We start from the raw sequence: 23,907 nt of genomic DNA on the forward strand, positions 1-23,907 counted from the left end.
GTATGTATGTTCGTTGTTTTGTTGATTAGAAAGTGGTTTTTAGACTGTTTTTAGAATATTTTATTTTGTAGGTTGTTGTCTGCGAAATTGTGTGAGACTAATTTATTTGGTTCTAGTTAGGAGAGGATATTGTGCCAAATAACCCTATGGCATTTTGAGGTGCTCCAAGTACTAAACAAGCAAGGGTAAGTAATTGAATGACTAATTTTGGAGTTGTTTTGGTTTATTACAGCCGATTACTCTACTTTTTTGGAAAATAATTTTTTAAAGCAATGGTTATTTTCTTTTTAATTGGTTCTCATTTCTATCACTAATCCGTATGTTGGATGTCATATAGGTATTGGATTTGCTGCTATAGCGTTGACATCGAAAAATGACCAGATGTATGACTCAATCTCGTAAAAATAGCAAATGAAAAAAAGCCAAAACACACATTGTCGATGTCACACGACATGTGTGACACACTGTTTGGGTTAATTGGGCCATGTGAGCCACACAGGTTGAGCCAGTTGGCCGTGTGGGCCCATTTTATGGAAATTTCACCTAGGGCCATATTTATCTATGATGTGTATTTAGCCAATTCGTAGAGTCCATATTGTGTCAATAGGACTTGAAAACATGATATCTGATGATATGATACTATAAGTAATGTGGAAAAGGTATGTGAAATATATATGTATGATCTATATACTGATAGTTCTGATGGCATGTTTCTGTTTTACTATGTTGTATATGAGCATATAATGTCTAATTATGTTAACTTGTATATCTTTGAATCTGTTATATGACCATGCATGTGACGTTATGGCAAAATTGGTTTGTTTTTGTTGAAATTGTGACACATTTGTTCTACAAATCGTGGTTCTACAAACCGTGGAATTCCATGCCTTCTAATTTTTGCTATTGTACAACTGCATGTCTTATATGCTTTTCATTCAGATTCTATATTTGCATGCCATGTCACATTGCATGGGGTTGGGATAATATGGTAAGGAGGAAGTTTTGGCAGTTTAATAATCTGCACTATCTTGTGGTTTAACCACATTTCTGTTCTGCCAACTTGGCTGCATTTATAGTGGTTCGACCACACATATCTGTTTTGGCAGCTTGGTTGCAATATAGTGGCATTACCATATATATTTGATTTGGCAGTTTTAACTGCAATCTTTGGTGGCATTGTCTACAATTATCTGTTGGTGTGTTTTGGATGGAAGAGTTTTGGGGAACTCTAATTTGGTGTGCTGCAAAGATGGATAGGAAGTTTTCTGAAAAATTTGCATTTTATTTTTTGAAATATTGCATTGGCATGACCATGCATGCACAGTTTTGTCGTTCGAGTTTGATAACTTCTCTGTGACATTTTGATTTGTTTATTGTGTTTCTGTTTGAGTTTAGTTACACATTGAGCTTGTTAGCTCACCGAATTTTTCTGACTTTTTAGGTAATCGACAAAATTAGGGTTGGGCGACATTTGGGAACTCGGATTGGTCTCTCACATAAAATGGTTTGATTTGTTAATATTCAAATTTTTTGGACTTTTGGTTTTTGTTATTCAATTAAAGATTTTTGCATTATTTTTAGTTAATTAAAAATAAATGTTTGGTTTTCAAAAATTAAACAAGCTAAGGATTTTCTGCTGCAAATTTGAAATGAGTTTTACGAAGATTAATAACGAAAGTTTCAGAATGTGCTCAAATAAATGTTTGGTTTTCACTTATCGAGATCACGTTTTCAAATCATCAACTCTAAAATTTTTGCTACAAAATTTTATTTAGAATTACGAGTTTTCTGAAGCAAGTAACTTAAGCATTATGATTTCATAAAATTGGGTTTTTAATTTAGTAGTCGGTAAATTCATATAAATGTTTTAAGAATGACAAATTTTCCTATTAAGGAATTGTGGCGAGTTTTATAAAACTTTGATTTTCGTTTTCGTAACGAGTCACGTTCTGGAAAGTAAAGATTTCAACTTATTTTTTTAACCTTCCAGATTTGGCCATAATGTATAGGTCAGATTTGGGGTGTTACAGGCCCATCCACTGGTAACCCGAGCTGTAACTGCACGTCCTTGAGAGTGATAGTACACTTACTGTATGGAAGATGGAATGTGTGCGTCTTGGGTCTCCACCTTTCCACCAGCGTGCTTACAAGTGTGGGGTCCAATATACACCCCTACCTATAATGGCACGTGCAAAAATCTCGCATTTCTCAGGTAGGGTTCGATTAAAGGTGAGTGAGGACCGGGTAGATTACAAATATACGTCTCCAAAACCCATTCTTTTGGCTATATATAAAAAAAATACATAATATTAAATTCTAATATAATAAGAAAATATTTAAATTAAATTGGATTAAATATAATAAAAAAATTTTGTCATTTGTAATTGATCGACCGAAATGTGCTTGCCATCCAAACGGATTAGAGATTTTTCCATTGCTAATTTTGAAAAACACGAAATAATTTGTAATAGAAAAAAATAATTTACAAAAATTTTAATATAATTTTAATAAAAAAAGAGAGTTGAGAGAGAAATAAAATTTGAGTAAGAAATTAAAAGGAATTGAGAGAGGTTTGAAAATGTGTGTGAGAGAGATAGTTGAGATTGAATTGACAAAAATGAAATGAGGGAGGGGGGTTATATAGAAAAAGAAATATAGTCGTTTTGGGGGTAGTCGTTGGTTTCAATAGCTAATTAAATAGTTGTTGGAGAAAATAGCCATTGAGAGTGACCGTTGGGGGAAAACAGGAAGCGTTTTCAGTTAATGTGGCAGAAAGCACTTCCAGCTAAAAGATTTTTTCTGCCAATATGCTGAAAACGCTTTTAGATGAAAACGTTTTCATTATTTCAGCCTAATCCTGTAATTTTACAAAAAAAATCAACCTAATCCAATAATTATTTTAAAAAATGAATTTTTTAAGTAATTCACACCATTGTTCAAGATCAAATCTTAATAACTTTAGAAGCGAATTTCATTGGCCCAATTAAATCTCAAAACTCTTTAATTTAAGAGCTTAAGTTGGCATTCCTCTGAACCTATTTTTAAGATTAAATCTCGATAATTCTTGAAGAAAACTATATGATCAAAGGTTTTTTTGTCATGACCATATCATCAAGTTTAAACAACTGTAGATCTAAACTTTATTTAAAAAAACAAAAGATTTATTCAAATATTATAACTAAAAAAGTTAATAAACAACATTTTTATTTATCTGAAATCATCACTTTCCTGGCAAAAAAATGTGTAGTAGTTACTTTTTGAAACTCATCCAACATTAGTGTAGGATTTGGCTGTAATAATATTCCTCCCAGATCCAGCCTGCATTGTGATTATTTAAATAATACATATATTTGATGAAGGTTGAATTTGATCATAGTTTCGACAAAATCAAACGGTTAAGAGCACTAGGAGTTCCAAAAAGGGTCACACCCGATATTCACCTCCTTCAAAAGTTTTGGCATTTTCATTTTCGTCTCCACCACTAAAAAAAGCCCTGCGTCCTTCTAATCGATTCCATTCGATTTCACCATCTTTAAATCCTATCAATTTCTCAGATCTTTCCCAGTCTTTTCTGCAACCATGAGTAAGGGACCAGGGCTCTTCGTCGATATCGGCAAGAAAGCCAAAGGTAATCAATTCCTCTATCTCCTTCCTTCTCCACCGTACGATCTTTCGATATATATTTATATTCCTTTCAATTACCTGTTTTCATTTCTCCCTTTTTTGAATGCTTAGATCTGTTGACTAAAGATTATACCTCGGATCAGAAGTTCACTGTTTCTACTTACACTGGCGCTGGAGTTGTATGCCAAAATAATCTCTTTTACACCTTGAATTTCGATTCATGTTTATATCGTAGCTGGGGTGCGATAGTTTATTCTATAATGACACTCCGATTTGCTCGCTAGGACTTGATATATAGAGAGGGTCCATATTTGTGTAAAACTAGTGCTTTCATAATTTCAGGCTCTATTTATGTAATTGTGAACCTTGAGTTTTGGAGTAATTAGGTCTAATTTGCAACCAAAAAAAAAAAGGGCTAGAAAGGTCTAACTTATAATTGAATGTAGATCGGGCATTTGAAAAATCAAGGTTCTTGTTATTTATTCTTTTCCACTGAAAAGAAATCTGTTTTAGGGTGATTTCCCTGGATTTCTCATGAATCTTTGGACTCAAACATTTTGTTGCCAATCTATTGTCGGTGAACCTGTGTTTCCAGATGGCACTGTTTTCGTCTGAATTGATATTACCACTTTTTTTAGTTCAAAAGGTGTAATTCGAATGAATGCAAGAGATACACCGCTCTGAACCGAACCAAAAGTTTTAAATTTTACTTGTTCTCAAAGTTTTCCTTGGCGGTTTGAATTTTGATTTGTCTGCTGAGGTTAATGAACTTTCATGTGGTCTTCTTTAGCTAGATCCTATAATTTAAAACTTACAACAGGTGAAGTTGTTCTATTTTATTCCTCATATGCCCCCTTATATATATATCAGGCCCTTACATCAACTGCTCTAAAGAAAGGAGGACTTTCTACTGGGGATGTTGCTGCATTATACAAGTACAAGAATACTCAATTCGATGTCAAAGTTGATACCAACTCTAACGTGGGTTCTTATGGTTTTCACTTTCTTTTGAAACTATTAAATAACAGTAGCCTAATCCAGCTGAGCGTCTTACATTCTTACATTGTTTTTCCAGATCTCCACAACACTTACATTCACTGAGATTCTTCCATCCACGAAGACTATTGCATCGTTCAAAGTGCCTGATTATAACTCCGGCAAGGTAGGAAGCTACCTCTCCTAAGCAGAAATGTTTTCCATGTTGATGATTTTGATGTTTAATAGTCCGTATCTGCTATCTATTTTGCAGTTGGAGGTTCAGTATTTCCATGACCATGCAACCGTTACAACAACGGTTGGTTTGAACCAGACACCAGGCGTTGATGTCACGGCGACCATTGGGACACCCAGTATTGCTTTTGGTGCAGAGGCAGGTTATGATACCACCTCTGGAAATTTCACAAAGTATACTGCTGGTATTAGCATGACAAAACCGGATTCCTGTGCTTCGATAATTCTGTAAGCTTTTGTACATTACTGTATTTACTCCACATGATTTTAAAAGTGAACCGAATTGAGAATTTTCTAATCTTTGACCCTGATTTCTTTCTCTTATTATTTGCAGGGGAGACAAGGGAGACAGTATAAAAGCATCATATGTGCATTACATGGACCAGCTGAAGAAGAGTGCTGCCGTGGCTGAGATCAGCCGAAGGTTTTCCACAAATGAGAACACGTTTACTGTTGGAGGGGTGTATGCTGTTGATCATCTCACTCTGATTAAAGCTAAGCTCAACAGTCATGGGAGGCTTGGAGCAGTGCTGCAACACGAAGTTGTACCGAAGTCGTTGTTGACAATCTCCAGTGAGCTTGACACAAAGGCCTTGGAAAAAAGTCCCCGGTTCGGATTGGCGCTTGCTCTGAAGCCCTAATTAGGTTTTTTTCATTTTTGGCTATTCAATGATGCTTTTGGAATTTGATACCTTAAAATTTTTTTTCTTGGTGATTGATAAAGGGTGGCAATAAATAGTTCCACAGATGATAAATATTCATTTCTAGGTTCTCAAAGGCTGTGGATGGATGTTTGATGATACTTTAGGCTTTTCCATGATTCAATATTGTAAGTTTTGAGCCATTTTGATAATGGTGCATTTAAGCCTTGTTTTGTCGAGGTCTTCCTTTTAATTGGTCGAAAGCTTTTTGATTTTTTGCACCAAAGTTTTATTCATTCCAGTCGCCTTCTTTTAAGTTACTCCTTCACGACCTTATAAATCCTGACTTATTCACATGCTTACGTGTAACTGAAATTATTTACTACGCCTTGCAGAATCGAAATAAATTTTTACATCAACATACAACTTCTTGAATTACTCTAACAAATATAAATTGAATTATAAAATCAATTAAGACCCCGAAATAAAATAACATAACACAAAACTAAGGATAACATTAATTATTAGTGAGTAAAAATATATCAATTTAGATTACATTAAAAACTTGAATGCATCAAACACGTAATTATACTTGTGTTTATATTATTTTGTGTATTAAAATTTTATATATATATTTTTCTGGTATATAACTTTTACATGTTAATAACAAATGTCTTTTTCTATTCTAAAAAAGGCCTTTTTCTCTACAGCATTAGAAGCTATAAAGATGAAATCTATTTAATATAGAAAAAGAAAGGGTCAATGTGCAAATTTCGCACTCTATTTTAATTGTATTTAGGATTTTAGCAGTTGATTGAATTTTGATTTTTTTTATTAAATTTTACTATAAATAACTTGAAGACAAATCTAATAAAAATATTTTAATAATTACCAACAATAAATTACTTAATATAATGTTACCTTTATACTATTAATAAAACTCCTGATTTAGAATCTCGCGTGTTGGCCTGATGGTTAGGGTGTTGACCATCCTAGGTATGGCTTGAGTTTGAGTCATGCTAGGTGTGTTATTGTTAGGGCTTGCCGTAAAAAAAAATCTCTTGATTGAATTAGTGTCACGGGTTAATTGGGTACCAACTTGATTAGGAAATGAGTAATATACCATTTAATTAAATGATTACTATTATTTTTTTGACGTCTTTTTTGTTTTTCCATATTTTTATATAGTTTTTAAATAAAAGAACTAAAATTAACACATCTAAGGACTAAACTCGTGTTTAATGGATTTATAATCAAATTCTTTACCACTTCATCAATAATAATACTTGAGTCAACTTTCAAAAATAACTTTTAAATTAATGTATATAGATTGTATGTTATTTTTAAACACACATCCGTGTTTTAGATCAGTGGTTTCCACAGGCATATGCGTGTGGCAAGATTTTTAGTATTAATAACAACTCTTATTTATATTTTAAGTTTTTAAAGGTTTTTACATTTCTGAAAATTTGAAGTTAATTTATTAATTTTTAGTTTTCTTTATAAATTAATTTATTATTAACTATTAAAATAAAATATTTGAATAATATTTCTTTATATATATTGTTTTCAAACGAACAAAATCAACATCAAATGTAAATTTTAATTTAAAAATCAAAGTTGATAAAATTTAAGGTTTATTGGCAAAGTTAAATAATATAAAAATTGAGTGAAAATTTTATGTATACACTTATAATGGTAGGTTTCCATATTTATTTATAATAAAGTGGTAGATTTGTCTTATAACTAAAAGAGAAAAACAAATTTAACTATTTTGTTTGATTTTATTACCAATAAAGTGGGTGAATAGATGATATAACTCCCGCTAATAAAAATTACTCATTTCTTCCAACTACTAACCCTACTATATTGAATGAAATCCCCCCTTTTGCATTATGAAAATTATTCCAACTTATGTTTAGTCCTCATGGTTTCTTCTTTCTGAACAATAAACCTCATCATTTTAAACAATGCACAAAAATACTCTTTTTACTACTTAGCATATATAATAATTTTAAAAAATAAAATAAAAGAGAGGAATATATAGGGGCGGATCTAGGGGGCTAGGGGTGTTCAAACTTCGGTTAAAACTGAATTAACCGACTGAACCGATTTAATTCGGTCGGTTAAAATTTTTTTAAAATTTCGGTTAATGGTTAATTTGGTTTGAAATCGATTAATTAACTGAACTTAATAAATAATATTATATATTATATGCATTAGGCTATTCCTAGTTCGGTTAATTCAGTTAATCTGATTAATCCGGTCAAATGAACATTAAAAATTTATTTTTTGATATGTTTTATACATGTTTTAACAAAAAAAAAAACATATAAAGTTGGTTAATTTGGTTTGATTAATATTTTTTGAAAAAATTTTGGTTCGGTTAACGGTTAAAAGATTAAAAAGCTCGGTTAATTCAATTAATACTAGTTCGGTTTGGTTAACTGTTTGAACACCCCTAAGGGGGTTGGTTGGGGCTAGCCCTCCTAAAATAGAAAAATTTTCATTTAGGCCCTTTATAATTTATAAAATTTTAAATTAGTAATGATAGAATTGCACTTTGACCCCAAAAAAAAATAAAAAATTAATTTAATCCTCTAAAGTTTATAAAAATATATGCTATTAAAATGATAAAATTGTATTTTTACTATCATAAAAGTATATAATTTAATTCTGTTCAAAAATTTTTAACTTTGTCCTTACTCTTAAATCGTATTTTTGAATCTGCCACCAACTAGGGAGGTTTGAATATGAATAAAAGATTACAAGGATTTTGACTTCAAATCGTAAAAATAATTCCAGGAATTTGAAATGTTAAATTGTATTGTAAGACATGGTGTTTATATGGCAGACACCCTTCATGTCTTTCTCCATAACGCTTGATTTATTGGTAATAAATTTTAAGATGCTTTTAAAATCAATGATTGATTCTTTGCCCTCAATAATAATAAAATCAGCAAATAGCTTCCAACATTTCTCAAATTCTCAAGAAACATATTCACCAAATAGATTATGCAAATATGGTTAAACCTAATTGGTCTCTTTTTTTTTTTTTTTATGTAGTTAGGTGCAAAAATCTAATGGATTTTCTTCCTTTTTTTTATTAGCAATTCATGCATCTGTCAATTTTTTTATATTAATCATATAGATATGTTACTTATTATAATCATATTAACATATCTATATTTACTGAAATAAAAAAAAGAGAGTAAAAGTCATATTCCCAGAGAGAAGGGTAAGAAAAGGGTCATTAAAAGCTAGCATTTATGAGTCATCACATGCACCATTAATATCCCAACCAGCAAAGGAATTTCCCCACCCCCCTCCAATCCCAAAAACCCTAGTGCCAATAGCAACACCATTAAAACACTAAACAAAAATCACACCCCAGAAGGAAAACAAACAATCAAACAAACAAACACAAAAAATGAAGCCTTGGGGAAATTTAGGAGTTGTAGAAACCATTTATGAAGATGAAGTTTATGATGATGATGATGATGATGATGATGATGATGATGATGATTCTTCCAACTCTCCTTCACTTCTCTCTTCTCCTCCTTCACCTCTCCATTCAAGTGCACAAGCTTGGTATTTTATATATTTACTCTCTTCTTTCTTTTGAAAAAAATTATTACATTTTCTTGGGGTTTTTGTCTTATTTTATTTCTGGGTATTGTATATTATAAGGTCATCGGCAATGGGGTGTAAAACTGACGTGTTGATACATGTACAGGGAACTGCTTTTCACCTTCATAAGGTATGTGTGTGTGTTTCTTTTTCTCTTCTTGGGTTTAATGATTACTAGAAACTTATCCAATTCTGTATTCGAAGAATATCTCATCACTTCCTACTTCAAAATATTACAATTGAGTTTTAAGCTTAGTAAAATCCATAGAAACTCAAAGCTAAATATTTCAGTTTTAGGCTGAGAGTTTCAAATAATAATTAAGTCAAATCATAGTCATTTTCTAATGAACTCCATTTGGTTCAACGATTTAATGTTAGTATGTTACCAACCCGGAAAAGCTATCTAAACGCTGCGTTTACCAATTATTGTTAATGAATAGTTTTGGGTTCCCTTTTTTTTTCATAGGATCCTCTGATATCCAGGAGCACCTATTTAAGGCGGAAATTAACTGAAAAATCAGAATTGACGTTATCCCCGCCGTTAAACATAACCGCCGAAACATTCGCTCTCGTTGTCGATTTCTGTTACGGGACTCACCTCCTCGTAACGCCGTTCAACGTAGCGTCACTCTTGGTAGCAGCGGACCTCCTCGGAATGACGGAGGCCAAAGGTGAGGACGACAGTAACTTGAAGCAGATGACTGAGAATTACTTCCAAAAATTCATCGCCGTTAACGGAAAGTACGCGGCGATTGTTTTCAAGTCTTGCCTGGCCTTGCTCCCGGAGGCGGAAACGACGTCGTTTCTCGTTAGTAGATGCGTAGAGGTTATGAATTTAACGGAGGATAGTAAGGGATTGGACGGTTATTTTGACGACGTTATTTCTTTGCGCGCCGATGATTTCAAAATCGTTGCTGAGTCTATGCACCAACGATTTGAGTACCAGGATTTGCTTTACAGAATCGTTGATTTTTATCTCGAGGTAAGGACAGGACAGGACACTGCACTACTTTCTTAATTAAAATTTTAGTTTTTTTATTCAATAAAAACCCCATGAATTAATTTGATGACTTTCAGTGTGAACTTTTGTTATAGGTGCATTTAGAAATTTAGGTGTAAGGTGGTGAGTTTATTTAAGATTGTGTATGTTGGCGTCTCTTTATTTCTAGTTTTTATGCTTTAGGTTTTCACTAATTTCAATTTTAAGTCTCTTTTTCTTCTCTAAAGAAAAGAATATCTAATTCAAAAATAGACCATATCATTTGATGTGGTATGTTAATGTGATTGACGGAAATAATGAGAAGAAGCTAATTCATGATAGCATTCCATTCTAGTATTTATTATTTTTACAACTTTTATTATTTTTATAATTTATATGACTTTTTCAACTATTACTAAAATGAATTTAAATAAATAGATGTCCGCATTTAAATAAATTTAGATGTTCTTTTATTTAAGTTTATTTCAAACCTACAATTTTTAGGTTTTTAAATGTTTGTTGATGTAGTATATATCTGACATATTTATGTATATGGCATGTCATATCAACTTATTTATTCACATGATAGGTAGCAAATCAATTTTCATTAGTGAAAAGATTTAATTGGCTTGCACATTTGATTAATTGGTTTTTTTCCTAATAAAATCTAAAATTTTGAAACTTAAAACGTGTGAGATGATGGTTCTCATATTTTTCTCACTTTAAATTTTGAAAACATATTTTGCATGCTTGGATTTAATAAGAACATGGTATGTTTTACGTGCTGATATTAATATTTTTATATATTTTAAAAATATATGCCAATGAAGCTTTGTAGTATTTGCAAAGGTTGAATTACTAGGATCTTCAACACTTGTTTGAATTTTACTATACGTAAAACATGTGAGATTTTATTTACTTTAAGCTTCACCATGCATGGATTCTATCAATATTTTATTTTAATTTAAGTTTGAATGTGTTTCGGTTATTAGTCCTTCTGTTTATGCATTGTAATAATTAATTTTAATTCTAATTACGCAGATTAATGATTATAATTATAATTCAAATATGTGTTGAATATAAACTTTAATATATAAATCTGGATAGCATTAACGACTGCTGGACTACTCATTAATTAATATTTGATTACGATGAAATTAAAACTTATGGTTTGTGCAGGAGCACAATGCGAAGATAACGGAAGAGCAGAAGACGCAGATATGTAATTCCATAGACTGCAACAAGCTCTCACCTCAACTGCTCTTACATGCAGTGCAAAACCCTCGAATGCCATTGCGGTTCGTGGTCCGAGCCATGTTGGTGGAACAACTCAATACCCGCCGCTCCATTCTATCAGCCGCCAATCACCAATACTACCCTCGCAGGCATCGCCCTACAAACAGCAACAACGAGGACGACGACAACAGCAACGTTACCCTCGGTGAAATCCTCCAACGCGATGCCACCAAGCGTGAAACGGCTCAACTCAAGGCAGCAATGGACGCCACCAGTTCCCGCATCCAAACCCTGGAGAAACAGCTTCTTTGCATGAAAAAGTTATTGCAAGAATCTGATCATGAGAATGTTATTGAAAGAAGTGGTGGTGGATGTAGAGATGTACTGGAATCGGGCCGGTCTGCTAGCTTCCATTACGGTTCAGGGAGAAAGATTGAAAGAGCATATAATGGAGCTCCTGCTTCAGCCAGTTTTCGGTTTAGCTGTGGTCCAGAAGAGAGGGCATTGGGGTGTTCATCATCGGAGAATTCAGGCATCAAGAAAAATATTGGGCAGAGGTTGATTAAAGGGTTAAAATGCGCATTGCAACCAAAAATGGCACTAATCACAAGAAAAGTTTAACATTACCGGAAAATGGTATATCTTTTTTAATACAAAAGAACTAACTAGCTGAATGGTATATTACATACTGGTTCCCATTTTAGTCTTACCCATGCATTCCATTAGAAACGAAGGGATTCTGATTATGCATAATTAGTGTTCAAATCTTGGTTTGCTTTTGTTTTTCCTCTATGCAACTCATATTTCATGTATTAATTATATTTTTCATATATCATGTATTAGGTTTTTATATGTAAATAATTTAAGTGTGAGATGAAGAATTCAAAAGTTCTTAAAAATGAAACCACTAAAAACATTTATATTGCATCATTAAATTTTGGACATTCAAGCATACAAATTTAAATTCAAAGTTTCAAAATTGTGAGCATAAATTATAGGTTTTCTTGGTCCCCTATATTTAAGAGACCCAATTGGTTCAAATGTTAAAGGTTCTGATTGATTTATGATGAGCAGGGTGGGTCACCTTTGCCTCGTGAAGAATTTAGTAGAGAGGAAGGGCCCATTTTTTATACAACTTTTTTTTTAAAATTATTTTAATTACATTTTTTAATATTATTATAAAATAAATGGATAAAGAGTAAAGAACAAAGAAAATGGGATAGCAAAGAGAGAACATATTTTGCTGATCAATCGAATTATCTATGATACTTCTTCAAAGTCTATATTTATAAATATAATAAGTATAAATGAAATAGAATTCTACTTCTAATTACTATTAGAGGTTTAAGTACATCAAAACTTATTGATCTTAATGGATTTCCATTAAATAATAAAATATTCATAACACTTCCTCTTGGATGTCCCTTGGTAGATTATATGTCTCGTTAAAACCTTACTAAGATAAAAATCCCGTGGGAAAAAAAATCCTAGTGAAGGAAAAAAAATATACATATCTATAATACGTATAGCATGCTACCTCATTAAAAACTTTATTAGGAAAACCCAATAGGACAAAATCTTGGTTAAGGAAAAAAAAGAGTACAACTCGTATTTATTCCCCCTCATAAAAACATTACATAATATCTCATATTGTACGTGTTCAATCTTGAATACTAGCTTTTCAAATGACTATTTGAATGTATTGCTAAACATTTATATCACCATTCTTTTGAAAGTTATGAGTGAGGAAAAATTTTGGAGAAATATATTTTAAACTCTCCGGGAGTTTCAACAATAATTATAAGAAACTTTAATCATGATTCTTCTATAAAATATAAATAGGTATTTTGAATCATTTTATAATCCTCCTTCAACTACTATTCACTCATCCAAATTTACCACATATGTTCAAATTATTTCAATTCATATAAATGAATTATTTCTCAAAATTTCAATATGCTTCTAGCATTCTAAATCCTTCAAGGATTTTAATATAAACTTTACTATATAGTGATCCATAAAAGGTTGTAACAACAACAATTAAACGTAAGTTAAATCTTTTACTGAACAGTCGGTTTAATAATATATCTAAATGTTATTACATCCACCACAAAATAATATTATATCTTTTCATAATCAATGCCGGATTTAGCGAAAAACTTTATATTTTTATTCTATTTTTACAAAACTACTTCATTTATACCTTCACCGGTTTTATACCTTTAGATAATTCGACTACTGGTAAAAAAACCTCCACGAATTTTAATTGTACTTGAGTTGCATCTTTCTATTTTGGCCAATCTATTTAATTTCTATATTTCTAAATAAATTTATTGAAGATTCTCCTTTATTTCATTATTTCAACAATAATATTGCATGCAAAACCATTGTCGACCACTTTTATTATCGATTCCACATTTTCTCGAATTGACATAACTTATCGATATTTCTTTATTTTCACTATTTTAATCTTCAGTTTCAGGTACCTGAATCTCTTCTGGAGTTTTAGTTATTAGTTATGTCTTGGGTCTCTTCTAGTGCTCCCACCACCACTATATGACCATCTAGATGAATTTTCATCTTTGGAACCGATCAATCTATCATTTATTCTAACTGATTGTCCTAATGAGACTTTGATTCAAATTAAAATATTAGATGGTATATAACACTTGGTTATTCTCATTAAATTTGTAAATACATTTGACAATTAACTTAGAATGAAGTGAGTTATCCTTTTTGAACTTCGGTTCAAATTACTCTCTATAAGGATCTAAATAATGATAACTTATTACAAGTAGTGATTTCATTCAACTATTATATCTCTCCCCTAATGTCGGAAAACTATCAAAATAGTAATCACAAATCATGTCATAATTGGATCTCCAATACATTCAAAACATCTAATAATATAAGGAGACTCGAAATTAATATATATTCCCAACTTTTTTAAGGAATCATTCATCTTTATGCATTGTGGTGGAGAAATTGGGATATATACATACATACAAAAGTTCAAAGATGAGAAATATTTAGCTCTTAACCAAAAACCAATTGTAATAGGGAGTATTTATAACTTATTGGCTTGATGCGTATAACACGTAAATCAACATAATCTCATGTTGAAATAGGAAGTTTAGTTATCATAAGTAATGATTCAGATATTGATCAAATGCGTTCAATCAATCATTTCTCTAAACCATTAAACGATAAATAACAAACTTTTATAATTGTTTTCAAACTCATATACAACAATCAATAAAATACTAAGATATAAACTCGTCAAGATTAGCAAGATGAATTGTCTTAATTGTATAATCTAAAATTAATTATTTAAACAAGCAATCTTGCAAACGATAAGTTGCAAGTTGATAACATATGTGATTATTTTGTAGATGCATCTACCAAAATCATATAATATCAAAATTATTCACATGGTGAATGAATGGACTCATATTCATTTTAGAAATGCAAGACACTAAATCTCAACTTTAACTAATGAGTTTCTAATAATTAATTTTCATTGAGAACAAGCAACAAATGAAAATTTTTAAATTAAAGACTATTCGGTTCATTAATGAATGTTTATATGAATTCTCAATTAATTTTCGCATCATATAAGATCCAAAATGGGCTAATTGGTCACGCCAAGTAGTAAATGTATTTGCATCAAGAAACTTCGGTTTAGTTTAACATGCATTTCAATTTTACTAATAATGTCAATATAAATTGTGACAAATTGATAATTTTATTGTCATTCCTTTTATTTTGTATCCACATATAAGTATTATTATGACATGTACTACTGAAATGTCTAAATTAATGTGAAGCCTATAATGCCACTAAATTAATATTCGCTTCAAGGAATATGCCAAAATCTTCAAATGTCCAAAAAATTATTATATTTATTGCAAACATTCACTTTAAGGAATGTGCAAAAGTAATTCAGATAATAATGTAAGTATATATCATACTTCTTACCAATAAGATTATATAGATATCATTTGCTTCAATGAGTGATAAATTAGTATAAATAATTGAGCATTCTGTACTAAGAATAAACATTTGGCAACATTTTGAATCATCCATCTTCTTCTTATCTATTTGTCAACAATGACATAACAATGACAGTAAGTTAAAATTTCATAATTGTTATGTATTACTACATTCACTTCAGGGAATGAAGCAAAACTGGTGGAACGAATAACTCGTTATTTTGTTTAGCCATAAGGAGATATGGTATCAATCTAAATACTTTTAAAGCCATTTTAACAAAAGTTTTGCATAACCAATTAACTACCAAAAGTAACTAGTTAGGTCATGTATAGAAGCAAACCTAAATTAAATATATGAATAAAATTCATATCTCAAACATAAAATGTAGCATAATGAAGAACTAACAATTTTTTCTTTCATAACCATCATTGTAAACATGCATGAAATTTAATTCAAAATCCAACCATTCATGCTCATATAACTTTTCATTTACAATTGGTTATGTCATTTCTCTAAATAATTAACACATAGAATAATATAAAACATATGAACTACTACCTTTAACAATTCTTTAAATTAAATCAAATCAATAACCATAAAATTCATTGGTTTATTAACACAAATTTGCATACTAGATATGTTTTAATCAAATATATTATTTAATTATAAAACCTGCTATAACGACATAAATAAATAAGTTAATATTTATTTTCATGAACAAATGAGATGCTTAAAATAATATGTAACCCATGTAATCAAAACTTAAAAGAAGACCATATCGAATATTTAAACCATATATCTAGTCGATTTAATATTTAAAGATGTACATTTTCTTTTTGTTCTATGTTGAGTCTTGAAATTAAACTCCAGTAGTAGACTTTGAATCCAATCAAAATTTATTAATAGCAAACTTTTAGAGTGGATCTTATTTTCCAGACGTACAAAAGGTACATAACCAATGACTTTTTATACATAAGTTGTCTCTCTTCTTAAAGAGTTATTGGGAATTCTTGTTCTTTTCTTGCTTTCTTCATTTTTCCACTTCTGGTGGTAAGGAAATTTATTATGACCATCCCCTCTGACTATTATTATAGCCCAACTTACTACATCCACGTCCAAGATTATGTCTTTCAAATTTATTACATATTGTTACATTCTCTTCAAGGAATGATTAGGTTTTGTGATTAAAAACTTTTCTTCAATTATAAGTAAACATGATATTAACTTTTGAATTTTTTTCATGATATTGCTATTGTAGAAGCACATTTGAAGCATGAAAAGTTGAATAATTTCTCTTGTAAGATCTCATCATTAATATTTTTCATGTAATTTTAATTGAGAACTTATTCGAATCTGTAGAGTTATACTCACAGCTTTTAAAACTTGCAACTGCATGTGCATACAACCATAACAAGCTTTAGATAGAATTACCATATTCCATTGCTCATATTTTTCTTTTAAATTATTCCACAATTTAAATAGATATTTCACAATCAAATATTTTTCTTTCAACCCTTAATGGGGATGATGACAAAATAAGATTACAAAGATCGTCGTAATCAATTCAATATAATAACAAGAGTAATAAATATAAATCAATAACCCAATCCTCTTTTGATTCATATGAAATATACTTTTTTCCTCATTCATAATCTCAATATGAGATCTATTACAATAAATATCTTTTAAAACTAATGCATTAATTTTGTACTACCAAATTTTGTTCTTTTAGATATTAATATTTAACTCTTCTAGAGCTTTCGACTAAATTTGCACTACCAAATATTAGAATAATTTTTTATGCTTACGTTCACTTCGGGGAATGCAACAGATTTAGTAGGACGGACTACTAAATGTCCAAGTAGATTCTTTATTTCATAATCACCATCACAAATATGCTTGGACTTCAAATCAGAATCTATCTATTAATGTTGTAATGGTTAGTCCCCAATTATAAATAAATATGATATAATAAATCATAGTAAAATATACCTAAAGATCTTTAACATCAATGTTATCACCCGGCTATTATCACAAGCAATATTACTAGTAAAACAACTTTTGTTTTGTAACAACATTTTAATAAACAATCAAAATTTTCGTATACGATGCTTGAAAGTTATCCGATACACATTGTACCAAATTTCAATACCACATATATGTTATAAAATCTTATGATGCTCTAATCAAATATTTATAAATTCAATTTAAAAGATATAACACAACCATTCAACATTAGCAAGTTAATAAGACTCAATAGATCCAATCAAATTTCCTTTAATCAACAATGATATATTAATAACACTTTCCACCATAATTTTAATCAAATTACAAGAATATTTAATAACAAGAATTTAATAATCAAATCTTTAAACATCTAAATATTATGCATAATATAACTTAATTAAAAAAAACTTCAAAAAGAATGATTTACCAAAAAAATAATAGAGAAAACACATCAAATACAATTATATAAATTTCTATACATATAAAGTCTAAAGATTTTGGAGTACCTGAGGATTGAAGATTTCAGTAGTTACTAGAGGGTGCAGTACGAATCTTACTTTTGGCAATATGGGTGGCGATTTAGGTCTTTAATGGAACCAAACAAACACAAGTTTGAATCCTTGTAGAATAGTCTAAATTTTTTTTCTTATTGCATCTAGACCTGATTGCCTTTACAGGTTTCTTCGCACACAAACACAAAAAGCTAAAGAACTTGGAAGCAATGATGGGGATAGGGTGTTGGTTCAAATCAATAATGAACCTGGACAAATAGGTGTCCAAATTTATCTAGATTCATTGTAGACCTATTTTTTAGTAAGTTTATATATATGTATTATTTTTTTTATTATAAAATATTACTTTTTAGGTTATTATTTTAAATATATATAAAATATAATTTTATAAAAATATAGAAATATATAAAGAGCCTATAATATTTTGAAAAATATAAAAATTTCAATGTATAGGATAAAATATTAAAAAAATATAAACTTTTAAGAGCTAGAAACCAAAAAATGAATTCTTGTCAAAAGATAGAATTTATTTGGGAAAATAATCTTTCTATATTTTGACAAATATCGATATATATCAAATATATGTTTCACCTAGATGTAACACCCCTCACCCAGCCCGGTTGTCGGACCCAAGTTACGAAATGCTACAACAAACACCAAAATATTCACACACAAATCATAACATTGAATTCAATTAAAATCATCAAATTAATCCAAACTCATGCATAATAGAAGTTATTAGTAAAGCAGGGACTAAATCAAGCATACAAACATAGTTTAATAGATTCGAGCATGATTAAGGACCAATCTGAAAATTTTTAAAACTTTGGAAATAGGTATCGATACTGAAGTAACAAATATCGATACTTGTATGATAGGTATTGATATTATAACCGGTATCGATATGGTTTTAGCATTCTTCCATTTTCAAAACACTGTTCATTTTGTCAAGTATTGATACCTTAGTCCCTAGTATTAATACTTTTACCTAGATGGCCAAAATCATAAGTTTTATGTACCAATCATGCTCAAAACTATAAACCCAAATTCAAGGATGCTTGTAAGCATATCATAAGACCTATAAATAACCAATTTCAACATGATAAATATCACATTCAGTTATTTTCAAACTACAATTCCACCACTTCAAAATTTGCATTCAACTTAACACCTAATCATGTACATTCAAAACATGACTTAACCATTGCATACCATAAACTAAATCATATTAATAGCATCGTTCATACATGTCATTATCATTAACCTTCTAAATACCAAATTTGGTATAAACCATACCATACATATCAAGTTACCAAATGAACTTTTATACAAACTGTAATGGCCTAAATTCAAGGTTATCGGAACAGTGGTTTCGTAACCACAAATCCCATTTAAAGAGAAATATTTTTTAATATTTTTTCATGAATATTGATATGATAGGAAAATCGTATGAAAATATCGATAGAAAAATTTTACCGATTTAGTGGTTAGTTAAAAAAAGAAATTATTGAAGAAATTGGGTAAAAAAAGGTATCGAGACCTCGATCTCGTAAAACTGAGTCAAAATTATTTTTATAAATATTTATGAAATGTTAGTAATATGGTATTAAAATTTCGTTAGAAAATTTTAATGTTTGGGAAGTCAATTAAGTGAAAAGGACTAAATTGAAAAAGGTGTAAAAGTTACTAGAAGGATTAAATAGCTCAATTGTTAAATGATGACGGGCATAAATTGAAAATAAGCCCAAAAGGAGATATTTTGGGCGACATAAGCTGAGAAAAATCAGGAGAATTGGTGAAATAAGGGTAAAATGAGAAAAAAACAAATTTTACTAACATAAAAATGGGACCAAATTGGAATATCTAGAATTCTCTTTATTTTTCTGCATTCTCATCAGCCAAAAGGGTCCTAAGCATTTATTCAAGCTAATTTTTCATAATTTTTGCACCAAGTGAGTTAATCCTTACTTTTTTCTTGTAATTTTTGTGTTTCTAAGACTTTTACAACTAGGTCCTATTACTAAATTCATTAGTTTTTGATTTTATGAATGAAATTGAAAGTTGCTATGAATATGTGCTGGAATTTTGTGATGAAATAGCATGAAATTGAAGCTTTAATTTGTTTGTGAGATGATTTTATTAGGTAATTTCAATAGAAATTGATTTGTAGGACCTAATTGTGAAAATGTTTGGAATTAAAGTCTACTGCTAAAATTCTGATTTCCAAAGGTTATAAAGTAGTTTAAAGTGATGAGATAAAGTGTTAATTGAGAAAAATCAGCTTAATTGAGAGGTTAATTGAGCAGGGATGAAATTATCATTTATTGAAAGCTTGGGGAAAAATGGTAATTAACATTATGCACTAAAACAGTTTTGGACAGCACCAGTAGTCTAACTTTAAAAAATCACCAAAAATTTTAGAGATCGAATTAGAGAATGAATAAATTATGAAATTAAATCTTATTGAGTTTAGTTTCTTATAAAAGAAACGATGTAAGTAATGGAATTGTAAATCATGAGATATAATAGAATTTATGAGACAAGACTAGAATGAATTCGGGTTCCCCTATTCTGACTTTGGAAAATCATCAAAAATTGGAGAAAAATAATTAGGGGCTTAAATTTATATGTTTAAAATCCTTAATGAGTTTATTTTTAAAAGAAACAAGCGATAACATCATCCAAATTCTGTACAATAAGATAATTAATTTTTAGTGAAGAGGGGTCGGAACTGTCAAACAGTGAAACAGGGGAACTTTAAAGAATAAATTGTACTTATTGGCTGAACCAAAAATTCTGAAAATTTTATGTTAAGAAGATATGTGAGTCTAGTTTTGGGAAAAATTAGCAGATCTTAATTTTGAGTTCCGTAGCTCAAGATATAAATAATTTAGTGACTATGACTCAATGAGACAACTTTGAATGCACTATAAATAATAATGAAATTATAGAGAATGTTACATATGAACATGAAATGTATTAGATTAATGATTTATTTTTTTAGATCCAGAAAATTCAAATACGAAGCTAGATTGAGGAAAAGAAAAAGTTCGGGATTAGTAGATTTTTTTGTTTACGAACAAGTATCGAGGTAAGTTCGTGTAACTTGAATTATATTCTTAAATGGCTGAAATGTTTGTTATTGATGTGAATATGATTTGAATGTTCATTGTATGAAAATTGATGAAACATTAATATATTTGATAAAAAGGGGAAGAAATCCCGGTTGAATGGAAGGAAACTTCGATGAATCTTTGAAAAGGAATTGACGGTAAAAGGATCTAGCCCGGACGGGTGATCCTATCCTGATATAGCCCTCCCGAAGAATATGTGGAAAATGGATTTAGCCCAGACGGGTAATCCGAATTAGGGTATGAATTTAGTCTGGACTAGTAATTCAGATCGAAGCTCATTAGAGTAATTGTCGTTGCAGGGGATTTAGCCTGGACTGGTAATCCCGACAATACTCTATGAGTTTATATTACTGGGGATTTAGCCTAAACTGGTAATCCCGCTGTAAGGATGAGGTTCGCGGGAGTGTGCTCTCTGAAATGGAAATGTGCGCACATGAATATGAATTGACGGACCCGGATTTGTACACTAAAGTGTACCCCTGAAAATCCATTGAAATTCCAAGAAGTTTAACGGGATAAATATGAAAAAATAACAAGGGAATGAAAATCATGGTATTGATGAGCTCATCAATCGTGATATATATATTATTGATACATGGAATTATTGAACTAACTTAAATGTTGAGTTTGTGCATGTTAGGAGAATAATGTATTGAATGGATGTATGAATGTTTATTGCATTGTATTGAAAATATTAGGTAAGTATAATTCTGGTTACATGAGCTTACTAAGCACAAAGTGCTTACCCTGTTTCCTTTTCCCCTGTTTTGTAGTGTTAAGAGCTCGGAGGTCGGATTTGGTCGGAGACGCATCACACTATCAACCTCAAGATCTCGGTATATAAAGAAACTTTATTTTGAAAATCAATGGCATGTATAAGCTAGTAAAGTAAATGTTAATGTGCAATGAATGTATGGTTAGCCATTGGTGTGGCTAACAAATTTTGGTTTTGGTATGTGATGAGGCAACATATTAGCCAGCAAAATTGGTGGTTTGCCCACCCATTATCTGGCAGCTTTTATCTACAATTATGTTGTGTATTAACAACCATCTAGCACCGTATTAACCTGCAACTTTGTGGTTTTAACCACAAACTTGGTGTGTAGGGATGGACGAGTTCTGGGGAACTCTTGTGGTGTGTAGCGGTGGGGTAGGATTTTATCTGTTAAACCGAATGTGTTTGCACTTGTAAAGCATATACTTGAAATTCTAAAACATTCGATATGATTTGATATATGTGAACAAATTAATACATGATTAAACTGATCTGTTATTCCGTTATACTGAATATGTTATTCTGAGTTATGTTATGTGTTGTGATTTTGTATACTAATTGGTTACACTAATTTATTTGTGATGGAACTCACACTGAGCTTCATAGCTCACTCCCTTTTATTTTCCACCTTTTCAGATAACCCACTAGGTTAAGATGCAGGCATGGTATCCAGAGGAACTTGGCTCAGTTTCATTTTCTTAATATATTAGGTTTCATTAATATTTGTTATTTCTTTTAAAAGATTGTATTACTTATTTTTGAACCGTGACATGAGACTTAGGATTTAGGTTTGTTTTATCTTGCATGACATTATATTTAAAATTTTAAGATATTATGCTATGATTATTAATTAATATGCATGAACCCTCGGCTTTCCTTAAAAACCAATAGATTTCGTTTTTCTGCTGCTAAATTAAATTTAAGATTTCAAGGGTAAGTAAAACGATGTATACCAAGTTTTCTACTAAATTAAAACAAATTACTATTTTCAAAAGTTCGATAGCTCTCTAGGTCACTTCGGTGACAAATGTAATCTTTCGAATTCGGGTCTAATGTCTAAACCAGGTTGGGGACATTACATAATCTTTGGCCCATGTCACAATTTGGTTGTGAGACATGGCAAAAAGACAAAATATTAAAATAAATAAAAACGTTAAAAATATAGAAAGAAAATATAAAAATATTGAAAAATATAAAAATAATTAAATTTAATTAAAATTTTAGAAAAAAATATTAAAAATATTATTAAATATAAAATATTTAAAGCTTAAAATTTTCATTAAAAATCATCAAATTATAAGATATATAAATTTATAATTTAATAATCACAAGCATTAAAAAAGCAGTAGCATCGTCTAAATGGCATGTGATTACTCACCCATCGTGACCGTTGTTTTAAGTCGTTAAAATAACAGGGTAGACTTGATAGGCTTTAGTCTAGGTCTCATGATGCTTGTTTCCAACTTTTTCTCACAAACGTTTTCAAAGAACCTAGACTGAAGTCTATCAAGCATGCTCTATCGTTGAATGACGGCTTAAAAAAGTGGTTGTGGTGGGAGAAGTAATCACGGGTCATTTAGACGATGCCACTATTTTTTTATGTTTGAGGTTATTAAATTATAATTTTTGTCTTACAACTTTTATGATTTTTTTAAAACTGTTCAAATTTTTTTTCTATATTTTTATATTCTATAATAATTTTTATATATTAATATTTTTTCTATAATTTTCTATACTTATAATAATTTTTTATATTTTTATATTTTTTCTAAAATTTTTAATAAATTTTCTAGACTTTTCAATTGTTTATTTATTTTTATATTTTTATTGATTTTAATTTTTTTTATCATTCTCCTCCACGTGCCACAACCATGGCGTGACACTGGCAAGGATTATAACTCTAAAATTTATAAAATGTAGTAAATTACATTTATAAAGAACACATTTTATGATTTTTTTATATATCTTTATCATTTTTTCTATATTTTTATATTTTATAATATTTTTTTAAAAATAATTTTCTATTATTTTTATGATTTTAAAATATCTTTCTATTTTTAATAAAAATTTTCTATTTTTCATAATTTTTATATTTTTTATTATCTTCCCGCGACAATAACTGAAAAAGGGAAAAAAAGACTTCTTT

General features: G+C 30.0%; 2 protein-coding genes across 2 annotated transcripts; both read left to right on the forward strand.

Moving 5' to 3' along the window:
* The first annotated feature begins 3,380 nt into the window (after positions 1-3,380).
* LOC105763443 (mitochondrial outer membrane protein porin 2) lies at positions 3,381-5,748 on the forward strand. The gene is made up of 6 exons (XM_012581682.2): positions 3,381-3,628; positions 3,736-3,803; positions 4,495-4,605; positions 4,700-4,786; positions 4,874-5,082; positions 5,189-5,748. Exons 1-6 carry the CDS (start codon positions 3,580-3,582, stop codon positions 5,493-5,495), a joined length of 831 nt encoding a protein of 276 aa, XP_012437136.1. The 5' UTR covers positions 3,381-3,579; the 3' UTR covers positions 5,496-5,748.
* A 3,050-nt stretch (positions 5,749-8,798) lies between these two features.
* On the forward strand, positions 8,799-12,170 carry LOC105763444 (BTB/POZ domain-containing protein At3g49900). Its single transcript, XM_012581683.2, has 4 exons — positions 8,799-9,086; positions 9,186-9,255; positions 9,592-10,107; positions 11,284-12,170. The coding sequence occupies exons 1-4, from the start codon at positions 8,926-8,928 to the stop codon at positions 11,959-11,961; spliced, it is 1,425 nt and encodes a 474-aa protein (XP_012437137.1). The 5' UTR covers positions 8,799-8,925; the 3' UTR covers positions 11,962-12,170.
* Positions 12,171-23,907: the final 11,737 nt, after the last annotated feature.

Source organism: Gossypium raimondii, chromosome 12 (genome assembly GCF_025698545.1).
Source record: "Gossypium raimondii isolate GPD5lz chromosome 12, ASM2569854v1, whole genome shotgun sequence".
NCBI lineage: Eukaryota > Viridiplantae > Streptophyta > Magnoliopsida > Malvales > Malvaceae > Gossypium > Gossypium raimondii.